At 52.2% G+C, this 21,224-nt stretch overlaps 2 protein-coding genes across 7 annotated transcripts in view; both read left to right on the forward strand.

Moving 5' to 3' along the window:
* The first annotated feature begins 5,657 nt into the window (after positions 1–5,657).
* MOB3C (MOB kinase activator 3C) lies at positions 5,658–15,358 on the forward strand. 4 transcript variants are annotated; one of them, XM_032429711.1, is made up of 4 exons: positions 5,658–6,039; positions 9,073–9,541; positions 11,651–11,812; positions 12,176–15,358. In XM_032429711.1, exons 2-4 carry the CDS (start codon positions 9,124–9,126, stop codon positions 12,403–12,405), a joined length of 810 nt encoding a protein of 269 aa, XP_032285602.1. In that variant the 5' UTR covers positions 5,658–6,039; positions 9,073–9,123; the 3' UTR covers positions 12,406–15,358. The 4 variants fall into 4 exon arrangements, with proteins under 4 accessions (XP_032285602.1, XP_032285593.1, XP_032285613.1 ...); XM_032429702.1 differs by having other exon boundaries at positions 5,658–5,902; XM_032429722.1 differs by having other exon boundaries at positions 5,658–5,794.
* Positions 15,359–17,243: 1,885 nt separating this feature from the next.
* MKNK1 (MAPK interacting serine/threonine kinase 1) overlaps positions 17,244–21,224 on the forward strand; it is a 44,266-nt gene continuing 40,285 nt past the window's right edge. For 2 of the 3 annotated variants that reach the window (XM_032429748.1, XM_032429796.1), the window contains exon 1: positions 17,244–17,329. The gene's annotated coding sequence lies outside the window, so the exon portion shown is untranslated. Of the gene's footprint in view, positions 17,349–21,224 lie in introns of all 3 variants that reach the window. The other variant, XM_032429757.1, reaches the window with a different exon arrangement.

Here is a 21,224-nt window from a genome sequence, read left to right on the forward strand (position 1 = left end):
AAAAGAAGCAAGGGTATTCTGTGGGGTGTCTTTTTGTAAGGGCACTAATCTCATTCCTGAGGGTTCCATCCTCATGACCTCATCACCTCCCAAAGGCCCCACCTCCAAATACCATCACACTGGGCATTAGGTTTCAACATACGGATTTGCAGGGGAGGGATGTAAGCATTCAGTCTGTACCAGATGTTCTCAAACCTCAGTGTTCTGAATAAACATCACTGCGGAGCTTGCTAAGCAGCAGATTCCGAGACCCACCCCAGAGATCCTGAAACAAAATTGCTATGAGAGAGGCCCAGAAATCTGCCCTCGTGTGGTTCCTTTTTTAAACTTACTGTTAATAACTTTACTTATTACTGTTAATAAGTCAATACTTATTATTTATTTAAAATACTTATTAAGTATACTAATTAAGTTTACTTATTAATAAGTTTCAACTTATTATTGAAATATTAAAATGTATACATAAGTAGAGCCAATAGTGTAACATGTAATAAATCCCAAGTCCCTACGACTCTGCATAAAAAATTTTTAACACATAACAATCTGGTTTCATATATACCCTCACCCACTTTCCCTCCAAATCCTGGACATCATATTGTTTCATCCATACATACATCTGTTTATATTTCTAAAAGACAAGTACTTTTAAAAAATCCTAAAGTAAATAACAACAATTCCTTAATATTATCAAAAGTGCAATCATTCAAATTTACCCAGTTGTTTCATAAAATGTTTTATAGTTTATTTGTTCAAATCAGGATCCAGAGAAGATTTGCAACTGATATATCTTTTGGTCAGTTTTTTTTTTAAACTTCTTTTTTAATAATTTTGGACTCACATAGGAGTTGCAAAAATGAGAGAGTTCCCATGTACCCCTCCCTCAGTTTCCCCCAGTGACAACATCTTACATAACCACACTAAGGGTCACAACCAGGAAACTGACATTAGTATAATGCTATTAAAACTATAGACTTTAGGGGGGCCTGGGTGGGTAGTCAGTTAAGCGGCGGACTCTTTGTTTTGCCTCAGGTCATGATCTCAGGATCCTGGGATCAAGCCCTATGTCTGGCTCCATGCCTAGCATGGAGTCTGCTTGAGATTCTCTCCCTCTGCCTCCCCCGCCCCCATCAAATAAAATAAATAAAATCTTTTTTAAAAAAACAAACTATAGGGGGGTGCCTGGGTGGCTCAGTCGTTAAGCGTCTGCCTTCGGCTCAGGTCATGATCCCGGGGTCCTGGCATTGAGCCCCGCATCGGGCTCCCGGCTCCGCGGGAGGCCTGCTTCTCCCTCTCCCGCTCCCCCTGCTTGTGTTCCCTCTCTCGCTATGTCTGTCTCTGTCAAATAAATAAAATCTTAAAAAACAAAACAAAACAAAAAAAAACTATAGGGCGCCTGAGTGGCTCAGTCGGTTAAGCGTCTGCCTTCGGCTCAGGTCATGATCCCAGGGTCCTGGGATCGAGCCCCGCATCGGGCTCCCTGCTCTGCAGGAAGCCTGCTTCTCCCTCTCCCACTCCCCCTGTTTGTGTTCCCTCTCTCACTGTGTCTCTCTCTGTCAAATAAATAAATAAAATCTTTAAAAAAAACAAACAAAAAACAAACTACAGACTTTATTTGGATTTCACCAGTTTTTATATCCCCTCATTTTTCTTTTTTTTTTTTGTATATAGTTCTATGAAATTTTACAACATGTACAGGTTTATGGACTTACAATCAGGACGCAGACCTGTGACGCAGAGAAAGTCCCTTGTGCTACATCTTTGTAGTCACACTCTCCTCCCCAACCCTAACTCTAGCAACCACTGGTCTATTCTCCATCACAAGTAGGGATGGACAGAACTTCCTGTGCCAGCTTTGTGGTGGGCTCTATGGAAGGCTGAGCCTGGGACACTGGTGAACACCACCCCCCCTTTACTATCACCTCCCCTGGGAACTAACTGGGAACTCACCCCAGTGGTTGGAGGGTGTGCACTTAGGGGAGGGGGCAGTGTCTACCAGAGCCATGTTGGGGGTCAGGGCAGAGGGTGGTGACATTGTCCTAGGGCCCTTATGCACACACTCTGCCTCCCACTGCAAGGGTGGGTGGGGACCCTGGAGGGATGAGCACCTTGGAGCACAGGCAGGCTATGTGGCTGGACAGCTCCGATGTGTCTCCTGTTGCCTGGGTCTCTGCCCCCTGGCTTCCAGGACCACGGGGACCAGTGCAATCCCTCTTCTACACATACGCCTGCTGGATGCTTGAAGGCAGCACCCCCCGAAAGACTGGCTACAGCTTTCTGCAGTTTACAAGGACTATCACATCCGACCCTCACAGCTCTTCTGTGGGGCACATATTATTATTGTTGTTTCTATTTTACAGAAGGAGAAATAGACTCGGAGAGAATAAACGCATTGTCCAAAGTCACACAGAATTTTAACGTAAATCCTTTTCGACCTTGTCTTCCCCTGTCACATTCCCTTGAACCTTGTCTTCCTCAAGCTAAAGGCAGTCAGCTCAATTCCTCTTACTGCCATGACGTATCCCTCACTTTTTCCTCACTGCCAGGATGAAAGACTCAGGATGAGAGATCCTGCCTTCTGGGCAGGGAGGGGCAGAAGCTGAAATAGAAACCTTTTCTTGGGAGAGTGAAGGGAAGATGGGCGCCATCAGGCTATAGATGCTACCAGATACCCGGGTGGGGTGAGCTGGAGGTACTGTAGTTCATTCTGGGAGGAGTGTGCAAATGAGGGGGGCTTTCCTGGCACAGGAGGGCTGGGGAGTCCCCAGGGAGAGGTCACTCTGTATCAGTGGAGTCACCGGGTCCAGGCCTATGGGGGCAGGAGCGGGAAGTTGGTCCTGAAAAGGCATTTGGAATGGTGTGGCTGGAAGATACTTCTGTGGTACAAATGGGGAAAGGAGACTTTCCCAGAGACACACAGAGAGGGGCAGAGACTTTCCCAGACACACACAGCAGGGCAGGGGCCCAGGTCTAGCCACAGCCCAGCGGCCCCCTGGAGCTCTCGTAGAGGAGTCATGTGCTCAGGCCGTGCGGTGCAAGAGAGTACGTCCTCAACTAGGTCCTCGATGGCTCCCGCCAAGCTTTAGAGACAGGGCCTTATTTGAGCCACTTCTACTCAGGACACAGTGGCACAGACCAGTGCCTGTCCTATAGGGTTCCAGCATGCCATCAGAGAGGGCAGGAGTAACCTAAGGTCACACAGCTAATACGTGGTATAGCCAGGACCTTGTTCTCCAGGATCTGGGTCTTAGTCCCAGAAGAGCCTCCTGGAAGAACACAGTCTCTCTAGCCCAGACTGAGAGCCATAGGAAGAGGGTACAGGTGTTTGAGGGATTTGGGGTCATCTCTGGCTTCTCCCAACCCTTCCATCTGCCTCCCATCCCACCTGTCAGCCTGTCAGCTTGTATTAAGGCAGACACCAGGGAGCTCTGAGGATGAGCTGGGAATTATGAAGTGCCTTCAAAATGGATCATTTATATTTCCCACAACATAAGATTCTGTGCTTTTCACTTTTCACCAGGCAAACTCCTGCCCATCCTAGAAAACCCAGCTCGGAGGTACAGCAAATAACCATGTACAAAGCCACAGAGGGAGTCACATCACATTCCAAAGAATCTTACAGACCATGATCTCCGACCACAATGCATGATAATTAGAAGTCAACAAGAAAAATATAAACCTCCCACAGGCTGAGAAACTAAAACCATACTTCTAAATCATCCATGAGTTAAAGAGGAAATGACAATGAAATTTCGAAATATTTAGAACTGAATGATAAGGAAAGCATAAGCAGTTTCTGTTTCCTTTGTGAAGTCACAGTCTCTGGGCCCATGTGCCAAGCATTTATCTTCCGTTGCCTCTCCGGCTACACTCTGCACCCTCCTCCCTCCAGCTCTAGGCTCCGGAGTGCCCACCTCTATGGGCTGCATAGACATTCCATTGTCCAGGGCTTCCATAGGATTTACCCCCAGTCCTTTGCACCATGATTGCTCTGAGCTGGGTATGCCTGTCATGCTTAGGCCGCAGCTCCTGTCAGTAGCCCCCTCCTCATAGTTCCTACTTTCACCACTCCCTCCCAGCACCCCTTCAGCTTGGGGCGACAGCTTCGGCCTAGGGTAGATAGCAAAAGGCTGCTCTTGCGAGCCCTTCAGTGATATGCCACCCTGTGGTTTCCCTGCACCCCGACTACACCTCTAAATAGTGCTTTCCTTAAACTCTCCTCAAAGGGCCCAATTTGAGTGTTCCATGTGCTTCCTGTGGATAACCCCATGCTTTTAAAGTGCTCGCCAGCAGTCCCTAACCGTGTTCTCACTTCTGGATGACTGAGCTCTGACCTTGTATTATCCCTCTCTGGGTTGTCCCTACTGCTAACTTGTCAGCACCTGAGGTCAGCAACAGGGTCAGCTTCATCACCTGGTCTACTCTCAGGGCACAGAAAGGGTATTGATTAGGATATCAAACAAATGAAGGACTAAATTAGAATTCCTTCTGCATACACGAGAGCATGCGATTGTTTGCTTGTAGGGGATCTGGGACAGAGTGAAGACTCAGACATCAAGAAAAAAAAGAACTTTAGACTTTAGACTGGGGCAAAAATAGGTGCTTAACAAAAGAATGAATCTTCAGTTCTATGAGCTGGGATTCTTAAGGATTCAGTCTGTTGTCCTGCCATCAAGCAAACAGAAAATCCAGACACAAGGAGAGCCCAGTGGGGCATCAGTGCAGTAGTAAATGCCTACCCACCCCCACCTGCTCATCTTCTGCACCCCTCCAGAGTGACTTCTGTAGCCCATCTCTCGGCCTTGGTCCTCCCATCCTAGAAGGTCTCCAACCTTCCCTCCCATCCCAGAACAGAGTCAGCCAACTGATCTCTGGGCCTGGGGGCCATAGTGCCTTGAGTACTGCTATGGGGTATCTGCCCTCAGGGGAGGAACCTAAGCTGAAAAGCAGAGAGAGCACATCAGGTCTTAAAGGTTTGGATTTGGCTGGAAGAAAGGAGGTAAAGAAGATATTCCAAACTGGGCGGAGCTGGAACAAAGGTCTTGTGGGGGGAAATGGGGTGACTTTGGGTGAGGAGTGAGGAGAATCTGCCCAGCCTGAGCAAAGACCCCAGCCTTGGTCGGTCGGGGAGGTGAACGTCTGTCACCTGAGCATTCCTCAGGGCCAGTCCTTTCAGTGCTGGGTGAGGGACTCAGCTTGTGTTTCCCAAAGCATTCATCTACCCAGAAAATGGGCATTAAGTGTCTGCTATGTGCCGGGCACTTTGCCAGGAACTTGGGGTACGAGAGTGGAGAGGGCAGCCCCATCCCTGATTGAGCTCAGGGACAAGTGGGACACAGATGATTCTAGGAGGGCAAGGAAACCACGATTACCTAGCAGCCCCTTTGTTTCTGCTCCACACAGAGGCTGGGTCTGTCCCCATTTCACAGTCGAGGAAGCTGAGGCTGCCTCTGTGGCGAAGCCCAAGGACTTTGCTGCCAGGGCCAGCTGCTCAGTCAGTCCTCTGCCCAGAGGGAATCTGGGAGCGCGCTTCGGACTTTCCGGAAAGGCGGAGTGCGTCTGTGCACTGGGAGGGGGTCCCCTTTCCCCGCCCCTTCCCCGCCCGGAGGCCGCGGCGCGGCGGGGCCCGCGAGGGCGGGGGCGGAGCTGGCGACGCCGCGGGGGCGAAGGGCGACCGCGGACCGGCCGGGCGGGCGCACAAGCGAGAGAACCGGCCCAGCCGGAGGACCGGAGCAGGAGGCGACCCGGCGCGCCGGGGATGTGACCCTGCGGCCAGAGGAGGACCGAGGCGGTCCCCGTGAGTGAGCGCCCGCGCCCCCGCCGGCGCACGGCCCAGCCTCGCTGCCACTTTCATTTCTGCGGCTGTCCCGGCGTGGCTCCGTCCGGAGGCGACCTCCGCCCCAAGGCAGGCTGGCCGCAGCGCTCCGTCCGGAGTCCGAGGCTCCGAGCTGCGAAAGTCGGGGTTCGGGGGTGGCGGTGTTAGAGGGGGGCGTGTCTTCAGGCGCGGAAACGTCAGGCCTACGCCTCTGGGTCCTACGACCGGTGTGTCCCGGCAGCTGGGCGAGTGGGGTTAGGGGGTCCGGGGGCGGCCTAGGGGTGGACACGGGGGACCGAGCGCCGCTGGGCGGAGTCCCGCCTTTACTTTTCTCTTGGATCTCTGCCTTCAGGGCGCCCGCGCGCGCGCACACACAGACACACACACTTCGCCCAGGCAGAGGCAGCATTCTGGTTTCAAACTGGGGCCAGCCCCCTGCCAAGATCCTGGGCCAGGCTTGGGGAGTGGCAGGTGTGGCCCTGGCAGGGGGCTAAATGTCAGAAACAGGCAGGGCCACTCTGTGGTCTTCATTTGGGAAGCCCAGATGCCCACCCAGGGAGTGAGCCATCACTGGGCACTTTAGGAGTAAAAGGACACCCAGAGTTAGGAAAGGGGGGCTAAGAGGCAGAAATGGCCATAGTTCCAGGAGGGGACAGAGGTTCTGTAAGGCAAGGAGACCCAATAAGGGCATGGGAGTGGAAAGGGAAGAGACAAGTGACAAGTGGCTTGTATAGATTCTCCCCTGCCTTTCCTGAAGCTTACATTTTCCTGGGAAAAGACCCAGGTCTTGAAATATCCAGACGATGGGAGTCTAGCTTACTGGTCAGGACACTCAAGGTGCTTTGGGGGAACGGGGGAGGTCCAGCATGTTGGGGAAACAGGAATTAGGTTGGTCTGATTGGTGGGAACATGCTTCCCCTCTCCCTCCACTTCCCCCTTTTCCCCTTACCTCCACCAGAACAGTGACCAGCCAGCACAAGAAAATGGCCCTTTACTCATTGTGATGGGCTGAGCCCCACCTTATCCCAGTTCCCAGTTCTGCCTTTGGAGATCCCCTGTCAGTAACTTGCTGTGTGAATGGCGGCTCCTCAGAAAGAGGGCCTCAGTTTCCCCATCTGTGCAAGAAGTGGGTTGGTCAGTTGATTTCTCAGGGCTCTTGAAACTCTAAGCTTTACTTAAAGCCTGAGCATCAGTTATGTGCCAGGCCCTGCCCTAGGCAGGGGGAGGGGCGGGGGGACTGGGGAGGGGGGAACAACAGTGGCCAAAGAGCAGCCTTCCCCCCACCCAGGAGAAAGACATTTGGGTTCAGTAGAGGGGGCTGTGGGAGGAGATCGCATTCAACCTGACCATGTATAGTCAGACAGAGAGACTGGTGTGAGAAAACACACAGAGGCAGGAGGGTGGGGATAGGTTCAGGGATCACACAGCAGCGCCGAGGTTGGGGGGGCGGGGATGGCAGAGGGAAGTGGGCAGGAAAGATAGGGTGAGGTGATGGATGTTGGTAACTGTCAGTAAAGGGGGCTGTGCAAAGGAGGAGAACCAGGAACCCCACCTAACTGCAGTAGGAATGATTTTGGAAGCACGTGCCCCGAGCAGAGTGTGGAATACAGGTGGCGTGTGAAGTGTGGAAATTCCTCCTCTGGGATCAGGAAACCCAGGATCCACACTTCTCTGGGTAGAAGTCGAGGATCAAGGAATGGATGAGATGACTTTCCACATCTTTGAGGGTTTTTTCAAGAGGACAAGGTCCTGCTGGGAGACCTGCCCCTACTCCCCAAACGCCTGTCATTGACTTGACCGTCCCCATCCTGGCCTGCTTGTTGTGGGTACAAGGAAGAATCGTTGTTCCAGACTTCACTAGCCTGACTTGTTGTCTGACATGCACCTCCCTCCATCTGTCACCTCGTTCCTTCCCCCATCCCGCCCCAGCATCATGAGAGATGTGAGAAGGTTAAGTGCTCCTGTGTCAGCTCTGAGGTTAAGGCGAGGCTTTGTTTGTGGCTGTAGCCAGCCTCAGTCTAGGGCTAGAGTCAGGACTCAGATTGGCCGGGGTCAGGGCCAGGTCAGAGGTCAGCCGGGAGCCACAGCTCCGTGCTTAGCCTACGCTCAGCCTTAGCCCTCCGTCTGTGGCTAAATTCTGGTCTCAGCAGGTACCTGGGTCCATGTTTCCCGAGGACTCACACACCCCTAGGGGAGGTGAAATGACTACCACGTGAGTCCCAGACACCTGGCCTATACCTGTGGGACCCAGGACATTGTATGGGTCACACTCGTGCTTGCTCTGGCGGTCACCAGCCATGGTGGAGCTGAAACTAGAATCCAGGACTCCTGCCCCCAAGCCTGGGGCTCTGCTGTCCCAAAGTCTGTTCTGAGTCTGGGATCCCTCCATTTGAGAGGCAAAGCAAATTTGTCTGAGTTCTAGAAAGGCCCAGCTGGGTAGACCTGACTGCATTCTCCTGCCTCCCGGTGCCAGGCACGTAGTAGGTACTCGCAGAACACGTATGTCGGGTGCAGGGGGAGAGGCCAGTGGCTTGTTCTGCTTTGGGGCAGGAGGAGGCTGGCTCGGCGGGGGAAGGATCTCTAGCCACTGTCAGAGGAAGTGGCCCCCATCCGGACCCGCCACATCCCCCTCTCCTCCAGCGCCTGCAGCCACACTCAGAGGTCACCCAGCTGGCCATATGAGGGCCCTGTCCCCTTCCAGGGTAATAAAAGGAAAGTACATTTTTGGTAGAAAAGTCCCTCCTGCTCCCTGGGAATCCCCGGTGGCCGGATGGACTACGGGATATCCCAGAGGAAGCCGAAGGCGGGGCCTTGCCCCTACCCTGACCCCCAGCACAATGCAGCCAGGCTCTCCCACGCTGCACCCGGCTGGCCCACGGGGCGCCCCCGAGGTCATTTCATCCAGGCTCCTGCCTCCTGGCGAGCCTGCAGGAAGCCTCCGCCACCTCTCTAATGGTCAACAAGAAGTCAGATGAGCACCTTTTTGGAGCCCAAGCCCAGAGCTCTGTGAGACGCAGTGAGAGGGGAGAGGAAACAAAATGAGATAGGAGGGCTGAGGCTGCTTGGCCGGGGGAGCGAGGGTAGCCTGGAGACTGGGCAGGGGCCCTGGCCCTAGGGGATGCGGGGGATTTAGACTCCAGGCGAAGGCTGCAGAGGCTGGCCAAAAGCTGAGGGTGTGAGGGAAATGATGTGTTGGGAAGTCAAAGCCTTTTGGTGAGGACCTGACCACCACGCTCCCTCCGTGCCCTTGGCCCTGGCAGGGCATCCACAGGTCCTGCCCCTGGACACCTGGCCCTCCGCCCAGCCCGGCCATGGCGCTGTGCCTGAAGCAGGTGTTCGCCAAGGACAAGACGTTTCGGCCTCGGAAGCGCTTCGAGCCAGGCACACAGCGCTTCGAGCTGTATAAGAAGGCGCAAGCATCGCTCAAGTCGGGCCTGGACCTGCGCAGCGTGGTGAGGCTGCCGCCGGGGGAGAACATCGACGACTGGATCGCCGTGCACGTGGTGGACTTCTTCAATCGCATCAACCTCATCTACGGCACCATGGCCGAGCGCTGCAGCGAGACCAGCTGCCCGGTCATGGCCGGCGGGCCCCGCTATGAGTACCGCTGGCAGGATGAGCGCCGGTACCGGCGGCCTGCCAAGCTCTCGGCCCCGCGCTACATGGCCTTGCTCATGGACTGGATTGAGGGCCTCATCAATGACGAGGACGTCTTTCCCACTCGTGTTGGTGAGTGCCTCCCAGCAGGCGAGTCACACCCGGCTGGGGAGGGAGGGAGCCGCCAGAGCCCATTCTGTAGATGAGCGTTTAGTTTGACATAGCAGTTCTGTAAGGGGTTGGGGTTGGGGGCGGGGGGCGGCGGGACATGATTTTCATCCCCATTTTGTAGAAGAGGAAACTGAGGCCCAGAAAGTTTAAGTGTCTGCCAAGATCAGGCATCTAGAGCTAGGACTGCCTCACTCTCAGCTTGGGACTCTTCTTATCTGAAGCTTAAATGTCCCTCCAGGAGCCACCCTGGCAAGACCACTGTGATTTTTGGAACCTTCTTGAAGAGAATGCCTCTAGGTGCTCCTAGCCCGTCACCCTGCCTGGGCTGACTGACTTGCAGCCGCCTGTTACTTCTGACTCTTCCCTTCAGGAAAGGGAAGGGGGTGGGGATTGGGAGGGCCAGATTGTATCTGTACCTCAGAGGGGTCTAAGGGCAGAATTCTCCCTTGTCAGGCCCAAGCTCTGGGGCCTTTTCTTATCTCAGCTGGGCAGCCTGGTGAGGGTGGCGAGAGGAGATGAGTGAAGTCACACTGGCCCTGCTTCCCCACCCAAGGGCAGCAAGAGCGGGTGTTGGCCCAGGAGCCAAGCAAGCATGACACTGTATTCATCACAGCATCACCCCCCCCACCTGGCCTGCTGTTCTCCACGTTAAGGCTATGGGAACCAGAGATGGGTGGGGCAGGGTGGGCAAGCCCAGAGGGGAGAAGTCTGAATACTGAGGGAGGCTGGGCACTGAGTCACAATTCAGGGCTCACAGCCCCTCCCCATCTGGGGGCCTGTCATTTCCTGCATTATCATGCCCAGCAGTGGGCATCTGCATTTCACATAGGAGGAACTGAAGCCAACAGAGAGGGACAGTGCACTGAATCAGAGATTCAGAACTGCACCTCAGGTCTCTTGGGGTCCAGGCCCCCAAGTCTAGATGGGCAGGACAAGTCTGAGGAACCTGGGCTGGGCCTGCAAGGGCTCACAAGGAGGCAGGCTCCACCCCACCTGAGAGCCATGAGGACCCGGATGGAGCAGGGTGGACCAGTATGGGCCCATGTCTGAGCTCTTATTCCCTTCTAGGCTTAACCCCCAGGCCTGGGACACCCCAGTGTCTGTGCCTTAACCCTGGGGATGGCTCTGCCACAGCGGGGAAGAAGGCGTAGTCGCCAAGATCTCTGCCCTCAGCGCGGGGGACTGTGCCGAAATTACACCTTTTTTACAGGTGCTGGAGCCTCTCTCAGGCAGGGGGTGTGGCGTTTATCTCTGCAGGTCGCTGCAGGGCACTGCCCACAGGTTTGAATCCTGCCTCCAGTCTGTACTCATTGCTAGTATCGCCTTGGGCGAGTGGGGTCGCCATCACGCACCTCTACTTTATCAGGTCTAGAAGGGCTACCGTACCCATATCATAGGGGGCAAAAGGTGCAGAGGACCCAGCACGGGGCCCAGCTCAAAGATGGAAGGTTCTTTGTGTTATTGAATAGTTGAAGCGATGAGAGGTATCTGAACTAGTTCTTGAGGATTTTGTAATTCTCAGGATGCAGGATCTGGGGCCTGCTGTGTGAATGTTATGAAGAGGAAGGAGTTGGGGTGGGGCTGGCGAAGGAGGTTGGGGTCAGATCATGAAAGGCTTTGAGCAGGCACCATGCTGCGAAGTTAGAACTTAATCCCGAAGACCTGTGTTTTTAAAAATGGACTAGAGCTGTTGATAAACTCACCTTGGAATTACATCCAAGATATCACGGGGCAATACCTGCACACACACACATATTTCTGCGGGAATCTGGGCGTAACTTCCATCGTAGTCGAAGAAGGGTTGATCAGTGGCCCCAGCATGGGTGCAGTCTGGCTCTGGGTGATGGGGAAATGTGGGAGATGATTCGTAGTTCAGCAGGGGAGAGGCACAGTGAGATCTGTGCTTTGTTTAAAGGGGAAGTGGGGAAAAAGCGGGCCCTGGTCTCTCCATCCCCTGCAAGGAAGTGGCCATCCCGGGTGAAGGCTTCCTGTGGCGGGGAGGGCAGGGTTGGGCAGCGGTTGATCCCCAGACTGCTGATCCCCCCACTTCTGCCCATCCCTGCCCGCTAGGAGTTCCCTTCCCCAAGAACTTCCAGCAGGTCTGCACCAAGATCCTGACTCGCCTCTTCCGGGTCTTCGTCCATGTCTACATCCACCACTTCGACAGCATCCTCAGCATGGGGGCTGAAGCACACGTCAACACCTGCTACAAACACTTCTACTACTTCATCCGTGAGTTCAGCCTGGTGGACCAGCGGGAGTTGGAGCCGCTGGTGAGGCCAGGCCCCTGCCGCCCTCCCCTCCCAGGGCTAGCCTCAGAGTTTTCAGATCCAAAGGCTACCTACTTTCAGAAAATCCAATCCCCACGTGGATAAATTAGGGAAAGGCAATTCATTTAACAGTGGATTCTGTACTTTAATAGAGAATTCATTCTAGTCTCAGTTTATAGACTCAGATCTACAGCCTGGAGTTGGGGTGGGGGTTGCGGAAAGGGGCCAGATTCAGGCAGAAGAACAGCCAGGCCCCGTGGTTTGGGAAGGGGCTGCCTGGTAGGTTGAGCTCTGACTGACCCCTACCTACCTTCTTTCTCTGCAGAGGGAGATGACAGAGCGGATCTGTCACTGAGCCCAAGCCTAGAGCTGTTCCTGTCAGGTGGACCATCTGAACACAGAGTGGCTGGGGAGAAGACCCTCAGGAATCTGGTGGCAGAGGAACCTAAAGTCCCTGGGACCCCTCCACACACACAAAGCCCCTGGACTTGTGGTTCTCAAGAGTCTGCCCACATGCCCCCTGACTGCTTATCAGTGGAGAAGGGGAGAGCTTAAAAGTGGGCAAACAGAAGGAAAGAAGGAGCTACATCTTCACATGAAGTCTAGGGTGGGATAGGCTAGGTTTCTGCTCCAGTCCTTGACCCTTCCATGGTGGTTCCCGTGCCCATGTGGGGAATGTGGATGTGGCTGAGTGATAGCGAGAAAGGTACAAGAGTGTAAGCAAGCTGTGTGTGAAAAAGCAGAGATGACTCTGCGTGAGTGTGTGTGAGTGTGTGATTTTCACTGTGGGGTGTGTCTGTAAGAGCTAGCTGCCTTAGACACTCCCTGGCACATAGAAGACCCTCCATAAATGCTAGGTAAATGAATGAACAGAAGGAAGGAGGGAAGGAAGTAGGGATTGGGACCACCAGACCATGACCCCTGGGGGAGTGATGACAGGTCAGTGGTCTAACCATGTGTGTAAGTGCACAAAATATGACTGTAGATGTAGTTCTTTATTTGAACCTTCAGGCTACCAGTTTCCATAAGCATGAGTTCTGGGGAGCCGTAGGGACTTAAGAAGGGAGTCGCCCTGAGTACCTAAACCCTTGGCCCACCACAGACACAGATTCTGATCTGCTCAGCCAGAGATGCCCAGGAACTGTCATTTCACTCATCCCTCTGCCTCTAGGAAAGCCTGATTATAGACAGCCTCCTGAGGGCTGGGAGCGATCCCTCATGTCCACAAAGGTCCTCTGGTCCTTAAATTGGGAATCATACACTCCAATCTAGCTCCCAGAATCTATAGACTTGGCTCTCAGGATCTGAAGCCCAGTGCAAGATAATCCTCCAACCCAAGGAGCTAGTGGAACTTGAATTCAGAAACTCCGGAGACTCGTTTCCCATCCCCGGCCAGTGAAGACGTATTGCTAGTGAATGGAGTCTTCCAGGCTTGGAAAGCCCCCATCCTGCAAGGACCTGCCTCCTGCCCAGCCATCCGTGAGACATTCCAGCTGGTTGGATAGCTATCCACAGAGAACCTGGGATGTTCATTCGACACTCCATTACTCTGTACCGCCATGCCTAGCCCTGTGCCCAGACCCACCGGTGGGGAAACTGAGGCAGGGACAGGGCCCTCCCTCCCAGAGCCTCTACACTGGGAGGCCAGGATGGAGAGCCAGAAGGGGCCTGAGGATCATCCAGTCTCCCAGAATCATCTACGTACGTAGGAGGAAGCTGAAGCCAGGAAGAAAGGAGAGAGAAACTGTCCAAGGCCTCACAGAGAGGCTTTTGTGGAGCTAGACTAGCAAACAGGGGTCCTGACTCCCACCCCAAGGCCTGTGGATTGCTACATAGGGAGATGAGTTGCTTGTGGAAAGAGGGTTTGACAGCCCCTCTTTAGAGCACAATTGTTCCTGCTTTGAGCAAGGATTTCTAGTGAATGCCAGAGTGCCCACTGCCTCGCAGGTCTGCTGGGGCTGTATGCTGAGCCAAGCCTCCAAAATTATGCCCCTCTCCGTGGCCCAGCAGCTGCCTGATCTCTGAGAAAGCAGGTGGGGCTCCTGGGGCCCCCATCTGGACTCCAGACCGCTGCCTCTGGAGAAGTTCCCGAGGGAAACACTGACCCAGCAGCTTTGCCAGAGGCTCTGGGGTGGGGTGAGGTCCGGGGGGATCAGAGATTCCCTCAGGGAGGACTGTGGATTGGAAGATGGGTTCTAGGCTGTGGCCAGTGCTGACTGTGGAGGGGGTGGGGAGACGGGAAATCTATTTTTGTGAAACAGAGGGAAGAGTTTATTATTGTTATTTTTGGTAAAATAAAGGAGGCAAACTAAAGCGGCACTGGTGGGAAACTGTGGTCTGGGTGCCACATGGCTCCTGGGCAGGCTATGGAGGGAACTGGGCCAGAATGGAGAAGGGAGGGCTTTTTGTCCTGAGATCCCAGGCCATGTGGAGGGCTGGCTAGTGTGGTCATGTCTGGCCTAGCTCTCCAGGGTGGAGACACCAAGGTTTTCCCAGGGCTCTAGGAATTCTGGACCCAGAATATCTGGCCTAGTCCAGGAGTAGGGAGGGCTGGCCCTTGCCTTCGGGAAATTCAGTCTCTTGGGAGTCTTTCCTTGTTTCAGCTCAGGTTCCCTGGCATGGCTATTCTCATCCCACCCCCTTAGTCTGTGTGGTTTATTGGAGTGAATGGGTCAAGGGACAGAGCAGAACTATAGTCCTAACCCTAATGACAGCAAAGGAAGCCTTTCTCAAGAAAAGGCTGTTTGTTGGGTGCTGGCTAGAGCTCAAAGTGGGGGTGGCAAGACATGGGGCTGACTTCTGAGCTTATTCTTCAGGATACATCTGAGCCCCTTAGCGCAGGTCTTGCTATGATTCCACTATCCCTTACCCACCAGCTGCCCAGACAAGAGTCAGCAAAGGGCCACCTAGAGCTCTTTCCTCTCCCTGAGAAGGAGACAGGCTGGCTTTGTGCAGTGGCTCTCCTGGGAGGTAGAGTCCTGAGGTCTAGTCCCAGCCCAGCCCCTAAGGTACAATGGTGCGCCTCTTTCCCCTCTAGACCTCGATTTCCCAGTCCGTTTCATGAGCAGGTGTGGGAGCGAGGGACTGACTTATCTCTGAGCTCCTTCATTACTCACAGTCTGTGGATCATTCACAATCACAACAGTAATAGCTAATACTCACTGAGTGTCAGGCACAGTTCTAAATGCTTGACATGTAATAGCTTACCAAATCAGGTTTGTCTTTGGCTGGCTGCCTGGCTCCCTTCCTAGTGCCCAGTATTCCTGCTTTCACTGCTTTAATATCTGGAAGGCCTTCCACTCTGCTGTTCCTTCTTCAGGCTCACCAGAGGAAGCCCAGCCCAGCATCCTAAAAGGTGGCCCTGCTTGCATACCTCCTATGACAGGTCACCACTACCTCCTCAATGACTGGACAGCTCAGACTCAAAGTTCAGGCTCTGCGTTCATAGTTGTTTTGGAATATACTGCAGCAGAGAAGGTAAATTTATCTCAGAACTGTGTGGCCTTAACATGGGAATGTCTGATTACATCAGGAAGACATCACAAAACTGCTTTGAGAAATTCAGAGAGGAAAAAAAATTCAGAGAGGGATTCTCAGAGAAGACTGAGCAGAGTTAAAGAAAAAGGATATAGAAGAGAGAGCTAGGGCTTCAGCAAGCCAGAGGAAAGCAAGCAGCATTTCCCCCATCCCATAGGGCAAAACTTGGCAGGAGAAGGTCCTGTGAGGGGCAATGTGTTGGGGGTAGAGGGACAGTTTGGTTGGGCAGTCACTGCAGAAGGCTTTGTTTTCCTGTTTGTTCAAGATCCATAAAAATATTTAGAGCAGGGAATGAGGTGGAAGCAAGGCACTCTCCCCATTTTGGGGCAGAGCATCTACCTTTGAATAAAGGATACCCCACCACCCTTGGCCCTGGTGAACATTGTAGCTTCTTTGAGGTTTCCTGTTGCCATTCCCACTCTCCCACCCCCAGAAGCTGTATGTAGTGCATGGTGAAGGGAGCCAAAGTACAGCTGGAGGTCCACCTGATTTGGGGGAGCCCTCCTGGAGCCCTTCCTTCTTTGAATCCTCCAGAGCCCTCATCTAGTATTAACTGAACCATGTACATAGAGACATAACAATTTTGAGAACCTGGATTGAAACATGGGCCTGAGAGACTCAGGACCAGCTGGCTATTTAGATATTCAGGGAACAGAGAGAGGAACAGGCCAGCGTGGGCACTGAAGACATGAAGTTTGAGTGGGCCTAGAAGGTGAGGGGTGGGAAAGGTCAGGATATACAGGGGCCTTCGGGTTGGACTGAGGGATTCTGTAAGTGACTCAACACAGAAGCTTGGGAGAAGGCCCCCTCTCCAGCCTTCACCCAGACTGAGAAATGTAGCAAATCCCTGAATGTTCTCTCAGGTTCCAGACCTTCTTCCATCATACAGATGAGAAGACTGAGCCCAGAAGGGGAAAAGAACAAACATTCATCAGGATGGTGGGATGGAAGTCTAAGAGGCTCTTAACTAGCAGTGCTCACCAGACTCACACAACCATCTTGAGACAGACAGGGAAGGGATATTTTACTTCCATTTCACCAAGGAGGAAACACACTCAAAGTCAGGACCTGAATTAAACCCAAGTCAGCACTCCCATTCCCTCATTACACTTGCAGGCTTCGACCGCCAGGAAGTAGGCCACCAAGCAGCGGCAGGGGTCTGGTTGAAATATTAATTTAAACGCAGCTGGTTTTCTCCAAGAAATGAACTTTTAACTGTTTAATTTTGAACTACTGGGGGTAACGCTTTGCATAAGGAAAACTCTTAGGGTAAAATGATAGGTACACAAACAGGGCGCCTGGGTGGCTCAGTCGGTTAAGCGGCTGCCTTCGGCTCAGGTCATGATCCCAGGGTCCTGGGATCGAGCCCCGCATCGGGCTCCCTGCTCAGCAGAGAGCCTGCTTCTCCCTTTCCCTCTGCCTGCCGCTCTGCCTACGTGTGCTATCTCTCTGTCAAATAAATAAAAAAAAAAAAAAAAATTAAATTAAAAAAAAAAAGGTACGCAAACGTCTGAGGAAATTTGACGGAATTAGCCCTCGTTTTAGAAAAGACTGGCAGGATTTCCCCATATGCAAAAGGCACTTTAAAAATTCCATCCTGGCACACGGAAGCTCTCAGAAACTTTCGGTAAAGGGTAATTACACCTGCCGCCGCTTGGCCGCCTCCCTCCTGGCCCTTCCCCGACTTCCCGACCTTCACTCGGAAAACAGCGTGGAGAGAAACTAAGCTCCACCCCCCGCCCCAGCAATCTTCCCGCCCCTCTCTAGCGCGTCTTCTCAGTTTACTTAGCTCGCCCCCACCCTTTCTCGCGGCGTAGCCATCAGGGCGCATGCGCAACTCCGCCCCTCTCCGGTGGGGCCCGCCCCTCGGGTCTAGTACCGCCTCTTCCGCGTTCTCGGAGCGACCTGCTGGTGGGTGCGCGCGACCGGTCCCGCAGCTGAGGTAAAGGCGACGCAGCGAGGTATCCCTCCGAGCAGAATGGGGCGGGGGTCTGTGAACGAGTCGGTGTGCCCGGGACAGGGCAGTCAGGGCCTTCAGAGTGGCCCGAGGTCACGATCCGATCGTGCTGCGGAGTGACCGTCGAAGGGAATGCTTCTTTAGGGCTCTCCTCAGGGACCCCGTCTGTGACCTGGCGGGGTTCCGTCTGTGGCGAGCTCAGGACGCGGCGCGATGCCCCCGGCCGGGGCTCAGCCGGTACCTGGGGTCAGGATTAGGTTGTGACAGGTGTCCGAGGTCGGAGCTCAGTCAGTGGCCAGTGTGAAACTCAGTCCCTACCACGCTGTATGGCTGGGCTCAAGGCTCACAAAGTCCAACATCACGAATAGATTTTCACATGAGGAGTTTATCATCTATGTGCACTACCTTATTTTAAAGTTAACTGTTTTCATCCAAAAGCTCTTGACATGTGTGGGTTTGCTGTACAGTGAGGAGAGATGATGCTGGGCGTATTCTCTTCTTAGGGAGTTTCCAGGCTACCTGTCAGATGGTCAGTGGCAGATCAGAGCCCTGCGCAGGTGACACGAATGAAATGAAATGTTGGACGTGCTTGACTTTGGGTTAGGTAGTCCCGGGTTTAGCTCACCTCTGCCACTTCCTAGCTGTGTGCCCTTGAGTCATTTCCCCTCTCAGAGCTTCGGTTTGTCTTGTATAAAAAGGGCATAATAAGGTCATTGTGAAGGTTGACTAGGATTACATGGGTCACCTAGTATGGCACCCATCACAAAATGGGTGTCAAAGACATGGCAGGTGTGATTTCTAGGAACTAGGTCATTTTGGATGGGAGTACTTAGAGAGGCCCCTGGGGAAGAGTTGAGGTGCCCTAAGTCTTGAAGCCTCCTTGGACTTTATAGTTGGAACTTACCTTGCAGAATGGGAAGGGAACTAGTGCTTATTGCCCATGGCTCTTGTGCCAAGCACTGCACTGGCCCGTTGATGTGTACTGTCGCACTGGATCCTCAGCCATCGGCCATCGGCCTCAGCACCAGCCATCGGCCTGGTGCTTTCAGTCTCACTGCCCTTTGCTTCAGCCCCTCTGAAAAGGACGAGGCTGGAAGTGATGTAGAGGAGACTCAGGATTGGGTTTTCATATGGAGCTGAACCAAGCTGGAGACTTTGGCATCCCCTTTCCCAGTTTCTCCCACCTCAGCTCTTCCCTTTCTGTGATCCCAGAGTCACTTGGGTTCTTGACTTTGGGAAACCTGTTACTCTTGTGCTGTAGCAGATTTTGATGGTTAGAGGGCTGGCAAGAGAGCACCTCTTAAACTTAGATTGCATGAAGCTGAACCTTGGCAGAGAGAAGCTCTGTGAACAGGACCTGTTGGATTCCAGCACACGCTTAGGAAGTGTATGTGGTCTCCTGTTATGTGGTCTCATAGTAATCTAGTAATTTGGTTCCTTTTGCATCCTTTTCATGGGTGCCCATGTGATCTTCCTTAGACAATGTTCTCATCATGTTATGTCTCTGCTCAGAAACCTTGGCAGGCTTCCTTGCCTACTATATAGAGTCTGGACTCCTCAGCCGCATAGACAAGTTCCCCCATAATCTGTTCCCAGACATCTCTCCTGCCTTGTTTCCCTTTGTTCTCCCAAACCTGCCCTGTGCCTCAGTCAAAATAAACCAGTTTTTGTTCCTTAAACACTCCCTCCATGTTCCTTTGCTTGCACTCTCTTCCTGACATTCCCTCTTCCTTCTCGTCTTTCAAGGTCAGTGTCTCATGTGACCTTCTCAGTGAAGCTTCTCTGATCCCCTTGCTGGATTAGTTGCCCTCCATCCCATCTTCTGTAGGGGGGGCTGAACTTCGAATATAGCTCTGATGACTGTCTACCTTGGGGTAGGTTACCCCATGTGTACTCTGAGTACACTGGCTAAGGGACCATGTCTGTTTCATCCCCCCTCTTCCTGGCACATAGTAGGCCTTTGCAGTGTTTGTGGTTGAATGAGTCATTAACATTTTTTATTTACTCGCTTTGGTCTTTGTTTTATGAGCTTTCAGGTTCAGAGTGGGCCTTTGTGTTTTTCCTTCTCTTTGTGCCTAAGGGGAGCCCTAGTTTAGATTGATGATGCCCTGATTACAGGCATCAAAGGCAAGAAAGTGCAGGAATTCTGTACAAGGCAAGATTCTTCATTGCTGTTATTCTTCTCTTGCCTTTGCTGTGAGTTTTGTTGGAAGGAAGGTTGTGCTCTGTTCAAGGGCCTGAACTGAGTGTGATACAGTTCATGCAGGGGAAGACTCACAGGTGGTTTATTAATCTGTTGTTCTGCCTTTGGCCTTGGTATTGGCCCTGGTCCTTCTCATTTGGGAACCTGCAACTAAGAATTCACATTTTTCCTTGCCAACAGCTTCAGCATGTGGAACAGAAGGTTCTTTGATGATCATAGAGAAATACACATCGTTGATAGTAGAAGGAGCTTGGGAACCATCTGGTTCTACCTCTGATTTTACAGATGGGGAGAGGCCCCAAGAGGGGAAGGACTTGATTAAGACTGCCCAAGGAATCAGTCAATGGTGGAGATAGTACTAAAAGTGAGATAGTACTAAAAGTGAAAGTCCTGACTGTTTTTTCCAGTCCACTACCTTTTTAATATAATATCTAACATTTATTGAGCACTTCCTATACAGCAGATGCTGTTTTCATGCTTTATATGTAACACCTTAAAACTCTGTTTGTAGACTTGGAAACTGAGGCAGATAGAAATCATTCAGATCTACTTTCTGATTCCACAACTCTGATTTTTAATATGGTGGATATGGCAGTCATCTCCTAACCAGTGGGTGGGAACAGTTCTCCAAAGAGCTTGCTCCCAGATCATGCTACCTCTGTGAGTGAGAGATGTCCTCCTGGCAATGTCCCCCTGTAACCTGGGGAGATGTCTTGAGAGGAGTCCGGAGTGCGTTGAAAGAATGGATGAAAAAAATGAAGCAAGCCAGTGAGTATTAGTTTATCGTGTTTATCAAATGCAGTTTTAGAATAAACTTAGTCCAGGATCTTTCTGTAAAGATTCCCAGTCAAGGGTGACAAGATTCAATTCAATAAACACATATTGAGCTCTTGGTATGTACAAAACCTTGGTATTGAGAAATATACACAGAGGAAAACAACACATTTCCTGCCCTCCAATAAGTAATTGTCTTCTCAGAGCCTTCTCCCTCCAGTGTAGTTGGGAAGATAGAGAAGCACATAAATAAGTGAAATCAGACTGACTGTAGTAAGGAATGTAAACAAAGTGGGAGTTTGGGAAAAGGAGAAATCAATCCCAGCATGACCAAAGGGAGTCTAGAAAAGGATTCCTGAAGATGGAAATTTTGCTGGGCTTTGGAAGAAGCTCATTCCTATGAGAAGCTGCAGTCTGAGCAGTGGTCTAGAGGTGGAAAGGAGCAGGTGTGTGTGTGTGTGTGTGTGTGTGTGTAATGGACTTGGTAAGGAGAGGAAATAAGCTGAAATGGTAGGTTGTGGCCAAAATGTAGAGGGGGGTTGGGAGGAAAACATTAACATTTATTGAGGGTCTGCTCTGCATTGTGGCTTACAATATGTTAGATGCTTTGCACACTACGATTTATTTAATCCTTCCTATCCCACAATATGGGGATATTTTTCCCGATTTAAAGATGAAGAAGCCAGACCTCAGCAAGATTAAAGTGACTTGCCCAAGGTCAGGTGGTAAGTAAGTGGCAGAGCTTGGTCCAAACTTAGGGGTGTTGGATTTCAAAGACCTATGTTCTTTCCATTATGCTGCAAGGCTCCTAATACCATGACTAGGACTCTGTTTACTCTGGCTGCATAATGGAGGCCAGTCTGGAGCAAAAAAGTCCCAGAAGGAGGACATCAACGAGGAAGC

Source organism: Phoca vitulina, unplaced genomic scaffold (assembly GCF_004348235.1).
Source record: "Phoca vitulina isolate PV1807 unplaced genomic scaffold, GSC_HSeal_1.0 scaffold2, whole genome shotgun sequence".
Classification (NCBI taxonomy): domain Eukaryota; kingdom Metazoa; phylum Chordata; class Mammalia; order Carnivora; family Phocidae; genus Phoca; species Phoca vitulina.

Bases quoted from the DNA above. Each gene is read 5' to 3' on its own strand.
- MOB3C (XM_032429711.1), top strand. From the start codon at position 9,124: ATGGCGCTGTGCCTGAAGCAGGTGTTCGCCAAGGACAAGACGTTTCGG. The intron at 9,542-11,650 runs GTGAGTGCCTCC...CCTGCCCGCTAG, and splicing joins CGTCTTTCCCACTCGTGTTG to GAGTTCCCTTCCCCAAGAAC. The intron at 11,813-12,175 runs GTGAGTTCAGCC...CTTTCTCTGCAG, and splicing joins ACACTTCTACTACTTCATCC to AGGGAGATGACAGAGCGGAT.